The following is a 14,333-nucleotide window of genomic DNA, read 5'->3' on the forward strand; positions in this document are numbered from 1 at the left end:
TACCCCCCCACACCCCTCCTTTTTTTCGCTTTCCCAACTCGTTTTTAATTCCGAGCTCTGCCTTGCCCCCTTGGCTTTGAATCACGTGCTCTTTGATAAGGCGGAATCCACGAATGAGGGTGATTTCTTTTGATTTGTGAGTTTGTGCGTGAGAAACTTTTGATTTCCTTCAAAGTTCATTCGGACTCGGTGTTTTTCAAGCGCCGGAGGAAAAGCAAGCCGAAACGTACTTGAAAAAGTTGCTGGGACCGCGTTGTAATGCGCGCCCAAAGTCATTTGCCCTTTGGCCCATGAAAAGCAAAAGCAATAAAAAAAAAACATGGTAGAAAGAAAGTTAATTAAAAAAATGTTCCTCCAACTTTTTCCCGGCTCGCAAGCGCAGTAGCAAAGCATACAGTTATAGCGGATCGCGGTGAGCCGTACTCTAGTCCGGCGTCTTCTCATTTAACCTCACCAAGTATCATCATCATCATCATCGACATACAGCGCATTAGTAACACTTGCACCACTTGTGTGTATACCCACCATCACTTAGCACCTACATATTAACTCGATAAACCTATACACGCAAAAGAGTCGGTAATCCTCGTCCATTGGCTATACACATCTCGAACGAGGGAAGGAAAAAAAAAAGAATTCCATCGCACGGCGTTCGATCGCGTCATTTAGATGTATCCCCCGAGGGCGTCGTAGAACTCCTGAAGGTAGGCGAGTAGTTGGGGCATGGTGGGTCGGTCACGCGCCGGGCCCAACCAGCAGACGGCCATCACGGCGAAGAGCTCGTCGGGACAGGGTCGGGGCTGGGCGAGTCGGTAGCCGTCCCGCAGGCACGCTGCCAGCTCGAATGGATCCACTTCGGCGTACGGCTGCTGACCCATCGTCGCCAGCTCCCACAGGAACACACCGAACGACCACTACGAAACAACCATGGTTTTTTTTTTCTTTCATTTTTTTCTACAGAAATACGAGTCATCCGCATACATTCTCCGGAGCGAAAAGTCGCACTGTCTCGCCGGCTGCTTAGCAGCCATCCGAAAATAACTTTGTTTTTCGTCCGTCTAATCTCGCGCGAGAAAGGAAGCGCTAATGGGCGTCAAGGATGCGAGACGAACGCGGGGTGGAGGTGAATATACGAATGGATGCTCTCGGGTGTATGAAAAATGAGTTTTTGCCTTACCGCGTCGCTGGCCGTGCTGTACTGGCCGAGTTGCAGCGATTCCAAGGACATCCAGCCGATGGGCCTGTTGTCGTTGTCGCCCAGGCAATGGTAGTCCTGGGGGAAGAGGTCCCGCGATAGTGCCGCGTCCGCCAGTCTGGTGCGCAAACTGCTCGTGTCCACCAGGCAATTACGCGTCGCTATGTCTCTGTAGAATTTTTATTATTATTATTTTTTTTTTTATTAGTTTTTCATTTGATAAAATTCTCTAAAATTGAATTTATTTTAATCGCCGTGACGTCGTTTATTGTTAATATATTTCTTTTGTTTTTTGCAAATAATTCAGAGTCATTGAGAGTCCGTCGAGTTGACAAGTAATTTTTTCTTCCTAATAAAATAATCAAAAAATTCATTTCACCTGTGCAGGATTCCCCGGCCGTGCAAGAAAGCTCCAGCCCTCGCCACCTGCACGGCGATATTGACAAGATCCCGCGTCACCGGATGATTCTTGCCGTCGGTAAGGTAGGTCTTGAGATTGAGGTCGCTCGGCGTGCAGGCGTAGGCCAGCATGGGTGCGGTGCTATCGAGGCAGGAAGCCGCCAGCGACGCCACGTTCCCGTGCACCAGACCAGCCAGCTGCGCTCCCTCCACCACCAGGAGTGACGTCTGGTAGGCCGAGGCTGCGTCTAAAGTAATGGTTAGTTTATTTATTTATTTATCTAGTTTTTGTCAAACGATTGCCAATTGATCGATTACAGGTAAGGTCGATCGCCACTGTATCTCTGGAAGATCGGCAGACCGTGGTCTATACATCATCCGTTTGCGATTCAATTTTTTTTTTACCCGACGTGATTACACGTTTGTACAATTTTGTTCATCCATATCATGAAAAATAATCCAATTAAAGTACTCACAGAAGCTAACCAATTAAAATGTTTCGTAGACGCACAGCAAAAATAATAACAAAAATTAATCGTCTCCGTCGCAGGTACGTAGCGCGCAATGTGTATTATACGCTCGCGGATCCTCAAATTCCGTAATATTAATTGCCACCACGCAGTTAGGGCAAAGTTATTACAGCTTAGCCCGCAGCATTATTAGTTTCCGGCCGTATAGTTACAGGTACGAGGAGGAGGAAGGTGTAGAGATGAAGTCGAGGGTTGGTGGTGGGTGGTGTCGGAAATTTCTATGGCACCACCGAGAGAGATGTACTGTGTGGCGTGTTGCGCGAAAGTTAAATTAATTCGCTGGCTACGCCCGGTGCTCGAGCCGACAGCCAGCGCGTTTACCTGTGACTGTCTTTATGATGACTTCCTGCTCCCTGCCGGCCTGGCTCAGGGTGCCCCGATAGATCCTGCCAAAAGTACCCTCTTGCACGACGCTCCGACACTGCATCGCGGCCCGAGGCACTATTACCGCTCGTGCCTTCTCGCACGGGTCCGTCGCCTGAAACAGAGTGCGTACATTTATTTATCATTGTTTTTTTTCCATCGTTAAAAATAAGACACCATATTCATCGTCAAATTCTCATTATTTCTCCTTCCTGCCTCACTTTCGGCGTTTCTCGTCTCTTGGCATATTTTTCCTCATTAAACCCAAAACGTCGCTAATCGGAGGGAGAAAGCCACGAGTCCTTTCTCGCAATTTATAAATATAAACACGTCGCCGGTGTCCTCGCGTTTCTCAAAAGTCACCCGGAAAGGAAGAGAGAGAGAGAGAGGAGAGCCACAGCCCGGAGGCGCATCGTGAAAAATGAGGGCTAAACAACGGGGGGGGGGGGCTTCTTCGAGGAGGCGGGTCCAGCTATTAAGGGTGGCGAGACGTGTAAGCATGAAAAATTCGCGCGCGATCGTTCTTCATGAGGCCCGAGCGAACGTACAGCCTCCGGCACTCCTTCGCTCTTTCACGCGGTCAGATTCTTGCGGGCTCGCGCACCCCCTCCCCCGTAGCTTTGACGATATCCAGCTGCCACCGCGCTACTCCCGAGCGAAGCACCTTTTTTTTCGCCTCTAGCCTTTGCCGCTGCTCTCTTTCACCCCTCCCCTTTTTTTTCAAATGCCGTCCTCCCTCGTTTCCAGTTCGTCTCGTTCTCGCGTATATTTTTCGGGCCCCGTGTATAAGAGCAAATACATCCCTCCCCAAGTAGCGATTTTATGACGCAGCCAGGCGATCGAGCGTTACGCGCTCGTTGCCACAGTACCACCCAGGCCGTTCATTAATTTCAATTTTACGGAGTTTTGCACTCTCTCTCCCTCTGTCTCCCTTCGCGGCGACTCCCCACGCTCGTTTCCGCATCCCCGGTTCCTGTGTGCCGTGTACCTTTATCGCTCGCGTTGCGCGCCTTTTCGGATTCATTATTATCACTATTATTTCCCCCCTTTATTATTATTATGCGGGGATTATGCGATTTCGTTTCGCGAGCTGGGGTCCTTGTTCGCTTTCGAATGGCTCTGCCGGTGTCGTTATGGGGGTTATGGTATTGTAAAACGCAGTTGAGTTTTGTCGGCTTGCGGTTCTTTACCGATTGTTGGATTTTTTTTTTTTTGAAAAGTCACGAAAATGGTTTTGTAGAGTTTATGGAAATCAGCTTGGTTTTCATTGATGATACTTGAACGAGATACTTGAATGGAAAATAAATCATAATAAATAATCTAAAGTGATAAAACATGTGTCATGTCTATTGTGAAAGCACCCCAAATAAATTGTGACAGGAAAAACCATTTCCTGATGTATGCAAGTAGTATAGCTCAAAATTGCGTCAGACGCGCTAACAATTCTAAAGATAAAGCAACTGTATACATTTGTCAAGCCTATGCTATGCAACTTAAAAAAAAATAGTGATGGGAAAAACATTTACCGAACTTGCAAGTAGTGTAGCTCAAAATTGCGTCAGACGCTTTGAATGTAATGCAATTGTATACATTTGTCATGTCTACGCTATGCAACTTAAAAAATTAATGATGGAACAAATATTTACTGATGTATGCAAGTAGCATAGCTCAAAATTGCGTCAGGCACGTTAAATATAATCCTACTGTATACATTTATCACGTCTGAGCTACGCAGCTTAAAAAAAATAGTGATGGGAAAAACATTTACCGAACTTCCAAGTAGCATAGCTCAAAATTGCGTCAGACGCTTTGAATGTAATGCAATTGTATACATTTGTCATGTCTACGCTATGCAACTTAAAAAATTAATGATGGAACAAATGTTTACTGATGTATGCAAGTAGCATAGCTCAAAATTGCGTCAGGCACGTTAAATATAATCCTACTGTATACATTTATCACGTCTGAGCTACGCAGCTTAAAAAAAATAGTGATGGGAAAAACATTTACCGAACTTCCAAGTAGCATAGCTCAAAATTGCGTCAGACGCTTTGAATGTAATGCAATTGTATACATTTGTCACGTCTGAGCTACGCAGCTTAAAAAAAATAGTGATGAGAAAAACATTTACCGAACTTGCAAGTAGTGTAGCTCAAAATTGCGTCAGACGCATTAAATATAATCCTACTGTATACATTTGTCACGTCTGAGCTACGCAGCTTAAAAAAAATAGTGATGAGAAAAATGTTTACCGAACTTGCAAGTAGTACAGCTCAAAATTGCGTCAGACGTGCTAATAAATCTAAAGACAAAGCAACTGTATACATTTGTCAAGCCTATGCTATGCAACTTAAAAAATTAATGATGGAACAAATATTTACTGATGTATGCAAGTAGTATAGCTCAACATTGGGTCAGACGCTTTGAATGTAATGCAATTGTATACATTTGTCACATGTATGCTGTGCAACTTAAAAAAAATAGTGATGGGAAAAAACGTTTACCGAACTTGCAAGTAGTACAGCTCAAAACTACGTCAGACGCTTTGAATGTAATGCAATTGTATACATTTGTCACGTCTAAAAAACGTCAATCATCCAATAAAACAAACAACCATACGGGTAGTAAGAAATCACGTCAGGCTCGGTGATAAACATAAAGTATAGCATCCCGGTTTCAGTGAGCCGTGCGAAAATAATCCTCTCGGTGGTGCACACCCCGTTCCGAGCGAAGTCAACAATGAACTTGCTCGACGCAAAACTTTCGGCTCGCGATTATTCTCCAAGTCCACACCGGGAAAAAAAAAAATCCCCGTGCAAACAAGCCATGCATCACGTCCCCGCATCGGTGAACGCGCGACCGGTAATTCCCAAAACAAACAACGCGCCCCTGCTCGCCCCCAAGTATTATCATACGCTCGCGGTATGTATACGCCACCGGCCCGCTCCATATTTCAGTGAGCGTTTCCCCCCCCCCCCGAAGTTTCGCGCACGCACCCAGGGACGCGCTCGCATTTATAACGAATAGCCCGAAAAATTGAATTCGAATCACTGTCCCCGCTCCCACGCGGAGCGAATGACATTTCGGTCCTCCCTTCGCTCCCGGCTTTTTTCTTCCACTTTACGCGGTTAGGTGTGCACCCCCGTGCAACTAGTGTAGTGTCGTTTTATTTATGACGGACGCGCGTGTCGTTCCGCGTGCTAAAGTGATTTGAAATGACAAAAGGCCGGTGTATCCTTTTTTTCCAGCCCGTGGTGCTCGGAGCACGAAATTCCGGCGATTTATCGTCGAGGTGGTGCATTTTTTCCCATCTCTTCCGCAAATGTGAGCTCCAGAGCGGGACGTATAAAATTATTCTCACCCAAAAGTTCGCAGATCCGTTGGACCAAGGCGTGACACCGACGACTCGTGCACAACCGAGCCGAAGAAACTTTCTCACGCGGCCGGCAGAACGCGAGTGCAGCGACGCAATAAATTGCCCGAAGCCACCCCCGGAGCCCGAGTAATCAAGAGCTTCCGTATGCGTGTACACGTGCGCGTTCGCACAAGCAACAGCGGAGAAACTTATGCATTAATCCGGCGTCAGGAAAAAGACGAAGGATCAAAAGGCGGCAGGAGGGGGGGGGAGCAAAGTAGATGGGATCGTGGACTCTATAGCTGTTAGCCTCGCTCCTCCGTCCCGGGGGAGGAGGGCGCTCGGGGGATGGATGAGGAACCGGGAGATTCGCGCCAGCTTACACACACGGTTGGCTTCCGCCTCTTCTTATTTTTCTTCTTCTTTCCTGCTTCTCTAAAACGCTGTATGATATAACGCTGGCGCCTAAGTGTGTGCTCGCGCGCGCTTCTCTCGGAGAGATCGAGCCAAGACGAGTCGGGAAAGCCGGCCCGAGGATGTAGGTGAATAAATGAAGACGCCAAATGTACTTGTATTTTTTATGCAGAACGGCAGACTCTATAGGAAAGAAGAGAAGTCTGCACCGCGAGCGTATTAACCAAATGCACCTGTATACTTTCGGAGTACGGCTTTTACTGGCTTATTCGTACATTGTATGGCTGTTTTGTGCACAAGTGATCGATAAAGTGTTGGATGGGGAAGATGTACTTCTCACCACGACTTTTTGTACGATGAATCGCGCATCGAGAGAGACACATCGCAGGGAACTTTCAGTTGGATCAAGTTACCGTGCATATTACCCGGGGGAGGGTGAATTCCGTACTTTGATGTTTTTTCTCGGGAGTTTTATCGTCTCGGGGCTTTTTTTTCTCCTTCGTTTGTTCGCAAAGATGCCTGGCGAAACGCAAACTCACCCTCTTTTGCCCGAGAAGTGTAGAGGGAGCTTCAAGCTCCGCTGAATCATATTTATTGTACGTACTCGTAAAAGGCCATGATTTCTCCCTCCAATCGTAATCGCGAGTTATGCGCTTGTATTTGCTTGGTAATGTTCACAGAAACAAAAAGCCTTCGAGACGCGCAATTTATGAAATGTCATTTTCAATGCCAAACAACTTTGTCGATCGACTCGCAATCAGTTGCAGCGCTGCCAATCCATACCTAACGACATCCCGTAAGCCCCTGCTTCCAACGGAGCCAGTCCTAAAGCCCCGAACGTGCGCCCTGACAGCTAATAACGCCCCGGAAAGGAAAAAAAATTCATAGCCCCATCGTTGGAAAGAAGAAAAAAAAAGAAATACAATTTATGCTCGCTCGATAGAGTTTGCTAGCGCACGCAGATAAACACACGGGAGATGGAGAGAGTAAAAGTAATAAAAGGCAAATGGTCGGTGGAGCAGCTGAAAAGCGAGAGTGAAAGTGACGGGAGGTACGAGAAGGGGTACTGCTGCAGTAGGCAGAAGGGGTCACCCCATCCCCCGTGATTGTTTTGGCTTTGATCTCGGATCAATTTGCTGGTTAGACGCGCGGAGCGTTTACGGCGCGGGCCTACTCGTTCCGTCTCGCCCTCCGGTCCTTGACGACGCGTCGTTTCCAGAGAGACAGGAAGGAAACCCGAGATGCCTACCGGGGGAGCGATCCCTCCCTAGCGCGTGTACAGCCGGAGGAACGACGCGCGGAGCTTGCAGGCAAACGAGAATATAAATGTATATGCCCAAGAAGGTGCGTGCAGGCACGCGCGAGGTGCGAGGAAAAAAAAAAAAAAAAAAAAAAAAAAAAAAAAAAAAAAAAAGGACAACACAAAATCCCTCCTCCTTGTATGTCTCTCGCCGAGTTGTAGGCTTACGAGAGAGCACCGCTTGTTTGGCGAAATCTTCCCCGATCTCCCGATGAATATTCAATGCTCCTGAGCGAGGGGAGCTCTTGTCGCTCGCTTCCACACTACGGTTCGCCGACGCGAGAAGTGTGCTCTGAGAAAATGCTTGCGTGCGCTCGGAATAACAATATCAGGGGTGGGAGGGAGGGGTGATTTTTTTGAGAAAACATGATTTTAACGTAATACGCGTGTAAGTACTCCGTCGAAGCGAAGCTCGAAAGAGCTTGTCGTTTAATTTTGAAAAGTAAAAATTTGGCTCGCCAACATAGGGAGGGAGGGAGGGAGAAAAGAAAACACCATTTGGATCGGTCGATTACTTTGGCTGTGCGTTCCGTGCGTGTACACGCGTATGGCGTTAATATTGCATGGATTCGCCGCACGGCCAAAAGAGGGTGGAAAGAGAGAGAGAGATATAGAGAGGGGTGGGGGTGTCTAGGTAATGCAGAGATAGAGCTATATATACGGAAGAGCGCTTTCGATAAAAGCCAACGCGCGCGTATTCTTTTTCTCCCCGTATCTCTGTTTCCCCCGGTACACGTACGGCTGTTTGCCCGCGTAAAACGATACGCTTGACAATTCACCCAGAGCTTCTCTCTCTCTCTCTCTCCATCGCCAGCCAGTTATTACGTCACTTTTATTGCAAGAGCGAGCGGAACTACAGAGAGAGAACCCGAGATGTGCTTTGCTTCGGCTCCTCGTCCCCTTTTTCCTCCCCCTGGCTTGGTTTTACTTTGGAGAAGAAGAGACGAGTGCTATATGCGCCAAGGAGGAGGCGGGGCATTGAAACTTCTCGTGTTTCGCGTACGAGAAATCACTCTTTCGGAAAAGTATAAGTAATGGGGTGACGCGCGTTCGTGCGTCTCGTTATTTTCCTATAATCATCGGGAGAGTAAACGTATCTCGTTATCGCCGAGTATATATATGTATATATATGTGTGGCTGGTACGCGCATACACGCTGTTAATTATACAGAGCCTTCGTGGCAGGAGATGATGCTAAGCAGAGCCGACGACGACTTTACACGGCTCGCTGGAGCGCAATTACGGAAATTGTAATTTCGACCTGCTCCTCTCCTTCTCGAGTGCGTGTGTGGCAAATAAGTATATAGATAGCTAACTTTGGAACACCTCACGTTTTGTGTCGAATACTTGCAGAGCAATAACGTCATCTTTGGGTTTCTCCAAAAATACCCCAGGGGCTGAGTATCAATTCGAAGGAAGGAGAAAAAAAATCGTAGCCGCGGTATTTGCTACTATGAAAGACTTGTCCCGGCAGTCGTAGTACCATCTCGGTAATTCCCCAATAATCGTCGTCGCACGTAGCCCGAGGAAATAGCAGCGGAGCCACGCGCAACAGTTCGGTCACGTATCATTCGAGCGCTGAAAATCCACCCTCCCTTTTCTTTCTCAACTCGTTCCTCCTCCTCGCCCCCCGTCCTCGATCTGAGCTCTCGAGCGTACATAGTCCTCAGCTGTGTCTCCGAGCAGCTAGTTAAGGCGAAAGGACTGACTTCAATCCGATTTTCTTGCGACTCTGGCAACGTTTTCTCGCTTACCCTGTAGTAACTACGTCCCCCCCGTAGGTGTTACGACCACCGGCTTTCTTTTTGTTGTCACGCGCGCCCGGTATGGACCAGGTCCATTTCCTACTCCCGCTCTCCGACTTTTTCTCATCTCGTTGTTTTTTTTTTTTTTTTTTTTTTCTTTTTTTTCGACCACCTCCTACCCTCGTTACTTTCACGGGGCTGAATAAACGTTATATGGGTACGTATACCTACGGACCCAACGATGATCGTGCGAGCGCGGGATCCTCGAATTTCGTTGTCTTGCCTGTTTATCGTTCCTCCCCGACGGTCCTCCCATCAATGAAATTGCGGCAACAACATTTATTTTATCGCCACCGTGGCTGGCCGTTTTCCCCCAAAAGCAAATTTACCCACCTATCGTTCGCGGAGGGGTAGTGTACGTGCACGGGCGTCGGAGAGACGGGGAGTTAAATCTGCACTCGGTCCGCATTTCATGTAGAAAATTATAAGAGACTATACAGCTATGCTCGAGCACGAGGATAAGTTGATAACAACATCGCCCCGCTCGCAGTTGCAAAAGCGAACTCGTTAAGCAACTCTAATTATGTCACACGGCGCTCTCCGAACTCGTCCGCGCGCCGGCAGCTATTAAACTCGATTTAATCCGGTGAGCGTCCAGCACCGGCTCACTTGTGTACGTATACGGCTGCCAAATATCGCGGATGAAACTTTCCAACCCCTTTCGTACCCCTCCAAGTATATTACGTACATTATGTTACGCTTCCCAGCATGGCGGTTTTTTTTTTCCTTTTGCATCGCCAAAGAGTTCCTGTCGTCTCCTCGACCGGTTCTGTAGCTCAACAGTCCGCGGCCATTGTCTTGCAGTCGCTTCTCTCGGTTCCTGCGCGCTATCTGCGCTCCTCGGTGAAACTTTATCGAGTTTGCGGCCGAGAAAGCCGCTTCCCAGAGACAACTTTGGCCGGGTCTCTTTCATCCCCCCCTCCCACCCACTTTAACCGGTTGGTTCTCAATGCTATGCTTTCACGGCTGGCCACTTGTACCCCGTACACCACTATCCACGCGGAAGAGACGAGGGGGCCGCTTGCCCTTTTCAACTTTGCTCCCTCGCTCCGCGGCGCCCGCTTGACCTCCGAGCTTTTCCCTCCATCTGTCCGCCGGTTTGATTCTCCACTGGATTCTGTTGCTCTATTTTTTGCTGTTTCGTTTTATTCCTTTTTTTTCAGAGGCAGCGGAAGGACTCTATGGTCGCCTCCCTGGGCTCTGCCTGGATTTTTTGTTTCCTTGTCCGTTTGTATATGTCCAAAGCTAGGATAAGCCTGTACGTATACGTTCGGGATGTACGAGCGACGAAATGATTTTTTTCGTCCACGGCGAAGGCAGGGTGGTGGAAAAATATGTCGTTCCAGACGAGACGTCCGGTGGGAGCACCTATCCTTCGGGTAAACATAATTCCTAGGAGCAGCACGCGAGACTCGCGTCGATTAGACGGATTATACCACTTTGGCGACAGTCCAGTTTTCTCTCGTGCCTCGTCATCCCCTTGCCAGAGGGTTGCTCTTTTCTCATGATCCACCCGAGGTATATGGAAAACAGAGCGTCGAATAATCGGTTGCTGTTGCGGGGCTTTTCTCGCCCGCAAACTGCCTGAGAATTGCCCAGCAGCGGTGCCAAAAATCTACTGCTCCACGAGAGAATTTGCGCGCGAGTTAAAACTAGGATTACCAAGGGTGGCCAGGAGCGGTTAATAATTCTCTCGTTTCCCGGGTTTTTTTTCTCTTATTTTCCTTGGGTGCACGACTGCCTTGCTCCTTAACCAGAGCCAAAATGATTGTGAAACTGGCTCGTCGTACTTGATTGAGTGTTGAGACCAAGTCGATCACAGTAGAACTGAATTTTTTTTTTCCATATCAGAACCGAATGATTTGCAAATCAGAACGGTTTTATTGAGGTGACAGAAAAATATTCCCCCGAAGAGTAGAATCGAGGAAAAAGAAAAAAAAATTATATCGCGACGACGCGGTAACTACGAGCTACAAGACTCGATAAGCCATATAGATTAGCACGCGACACCATATCTGCAACAGTAAGAACAAGAACTGTCGAGAATTAAGATTAACCGCTGCAATACTCGCTCGTAAGCCTCCCTCCGCTATACGTATATTATATACGTATACTATTCATATCAGGGATCCTCCCAAGTTTCGGTCTGCCGCGCACTTCGATCTCGAAAGCTCCTCCACCCATCGGTATCCCTCGCCCTAATCTGCGAAACACGAACTACCCTCGACTCGATAACCCACCCCCCACCTGTACAGGGAATTCCCTCGAGCGCATTCTCCTCGTGGCTGTTTGCAGCACGAGTGTAATATACATGGACAGGTGTGTGTATACAAGACAATCGCTGCACATTCAAGCCCGGCGTCTCGAGTGTAGGTACTCACCTGGCTCAAGTGGGTCACGTGGCTAGCGGCGTAGTAGCTGGCCCTGGAGCCGCAAGGTCGGGCGTACAGAGGCTCGAGGTCGGCTATGGTGGCGTAGCTCCCGGAATTCGCGCTGCCCGGCCGGTTGTCCACCTTCACGAGGACCGAGCTGGCGGCCAACCCGTTCGCTCCCGCTGCGGAGTAGCTGCAACACGCCAGGCTCTTCCTGTTGAACAGAGCTTCGTTAGTGGTGCCTATTTTGAATACATATACATACGTATATATACATATATGTATACTTATTTACATTTGCATTTTTTGTGCTTTTCGATATTTTATCACGTGTATTTTGGTGATGATTTTAATTAGTATATTTTTTTTCGTTTTAATTAACTCCCTGATGACGAGTCGTCCTTCGTTAATGACAAGCTTCTCGGCAGGAAAATTAAGCGACAAGTTCAAAGGTAACCCTGTAACGAGCGCGAAAAATCAAAACGAACAGGAGAGCGTAGTCTCGTTAAGATGAACATTTTTTTTTCTTCTCCTATACAATTTACTCCAACCAACTTGAATTCCTCGTGGTCGACTTATCCTATACTGTTTTTCGAAAAAGATACGTGTGTGAATTTTTTTTTTCCTTCTAATTACGTTGTCGTCAAATTGAAATGTACATGTGGTCCTTTATTGACGTGTCGGTAATTTGGTTCGAAAAAAAGAGAGAGCACTTTTTTCGCGTCCGAATCAATGATCAGCGCCGCATTTGGACGTGATTTCCAGGCGTGTCCAATTATGCTGCGATCATCCCCTGCGCGGCCCCTCGCCAATTTCAGCTTAGAGCGGTAAAATTATTCGGAAAGTCCCCCCCGCCTCCTCTCTTTGACAGGCGACGCGTATCCCCGAGCATGTACATATGTCGCGTGTTTGACGCACAACGACACGTAGAGAAAAAAAAAAAAAAAAAAAAAAAAAAAAAGAAAAAAAAAAGAAAAAAGAGGGACAGGAAAACGACGAGGGGGTCCAAGAGCGAGCGACATTCGATCGAGTGGCTTTGGCAAGTGCGGAATAATTTGTCGATCTCCCTCGTTTCGTATACGAATACATTATTTTCGGGTTGTCATGCCACCGTACGACCACGATTCTTAGCCTCTTCTCCTTCGTGTCTCGTACGCGTTTGTACACACCAGTACAGTGAGCACCCCAATCTCCTCCGCGAGAACACGCGTTATTAGGGGAGTTGGGAGTGTAACGGTATAGGCCTACACGGGCCAAAAGACAGCTAATACATCCCCGGAGAGACGACGGTCCATGGCGAACACTTGCAATAGCTCTCGTTTTCTCATTTTTCATCCCATTAGGATTCTATCTGGTGGGAGGGGCTTTCTTATCCCTCGTTCGTTTCATCTCGCCGTAGACGCGCGCGAAGCCGGCGATTGTTTTTCCAAGCTGTTATTTCCAGCTCGAATGAACTTCCGCTCGAATACTCCTTTGATTTTCCAATTTTCAACTACACGTTGGAAACGAAACAAGTTCCCAAAGACTCACCCGGTATGCGTTTCGTTCGTGACTGCGGGCCCATGTTACCCCAATCGGAGCAACATCTCCCCACCCCCCTCCCCGTCTTCCCTTGATCTTTGGTACGTACATACACGGAATATCGTCTTCTCGATCCCCCCTTGGCTCGACCGGGCGCCCTCTCTTTTTCACCCCAAGGCGCTCTCTTGCTCTCCTTTGCCCCAATGACGTCTCCAAAGAAGCCACGGCGGCGTGTAATAAAACGCGAAGGGATCGAGCCGCCGCCAATCGAGCGCCGGATCGCCGCGCTTATTGAAAAAGATACTCTCGAAGAGCGACGTCAACTCACTTCCTTCCTCCCTTACCCCCTTTTTTTTTTTTTCTTCCTCGCCATATCCGTGCGCGTGCGATTCTCTCCTGTTCATCCTTCCCTTACCCTACGGAATTTTTCTCTCTCTCTCTCTATGTCGTAAAAGTCTATAGTAGTGGCAACAGAAAGAGTACCGATTTACTTCCTCTTTTCTCTCGATTCGTGCCCCCCTCCTTTCTCTTTTAAAATAGCCCCCCCCCCTCCCCCGGTGAAGGATCCTTTCGAGGAGAGAGTAGTACCACACTAGCCCTTACATACGCACGGAGGAGTTTTTGCTCGCGACCTCGTTTCGGGAGGGTGTAGCTCTTTGAGAGCTTGTTGCGCAAAAAGCGCTCGAGTGGTGCAGCTATCTGGCCGAGATAAAGGTCGCTCGAGCGGAAGGGCTGCTCTGAAAACATGTACGTACGGACAGCTTTTCTGATTACTATTATTATTGTTGTTGTTATTGCAAGGAGGACTCTGTTGGATTGGTTTTTTTTTTTCCACTATTGTTTGTTTAATCGATATTTTTCATTTCGCCCCAACACCGAATTGCCAGAGTACGCGAATACGTACACACATATCAAGCGAGCAGTATAAAAGTCATTTGCATCTTTATGAGTCAGAAGGGGGTGCACGCTGTATATCCAGCATCAAGTTTTACGCGAAAAGTTCGTTAAAACGTGATTAACCTGTTCGAGAAAATGCGGGGGGTGGCGGAGGGACGAGCGGAAATAACAACTGTACTCGCG

At 47.9% G+C, this 14,333-nt stretch overlaps 1 protein-coding gene across 1 annotated transcript in view; it reads right to left on the minus strand.

The window, feature by feature from the left end:
• Positions 1-665: 665 nt before the first annotated feature.
• LOC106643727 (inactive tyrosine-protein kinase Dnt) overlaps positions 666-14,333 on the minus strand; it is a 67,403-nt gene continuing 53,735 nt past the window's right edge. The window contains exons 5-9 of the mRNA XM_014358971.2: positions 11,742-11,946; positions 2,446-2,602; positions 1,575-1,842; positions 1,178-1,364; positions 666-914 (exon numbers count right to left, since the gene is read on the minus strand). Coding sequence (XP_014214457.1) covers positions 666-914; positions 1,178-1,364; positions 1,575-1,842; positions 2,446-2,602; positions 11,742-11,946 — 1,066 coding nt within the window. The remainder of the gene's footprint in view (positions 915-1,177; positions 1,365-1,574; positions 1,843-2,445; positions 2,603-11,741; positions 11,947-14,333) is intronic.

This window comes from Copidosoma floridanum, unplaced genomic scaffold (genome assembly GCF_036245765.1).
Source record: "Copidosoma floridanum isolate Cflo_tuat_1 unplaced genomic scaffold, Cflo_Japanese_pri ptg000001l, whole genome shotgun sequence".
Taxonomy (NCBI): domain Eukaryota; kingdom Metazoa; phylum Arthropoda; class Insecta; order Hymenoptera; family Encyrtidae; genus Copidosoma; species Copidosoma floridanum.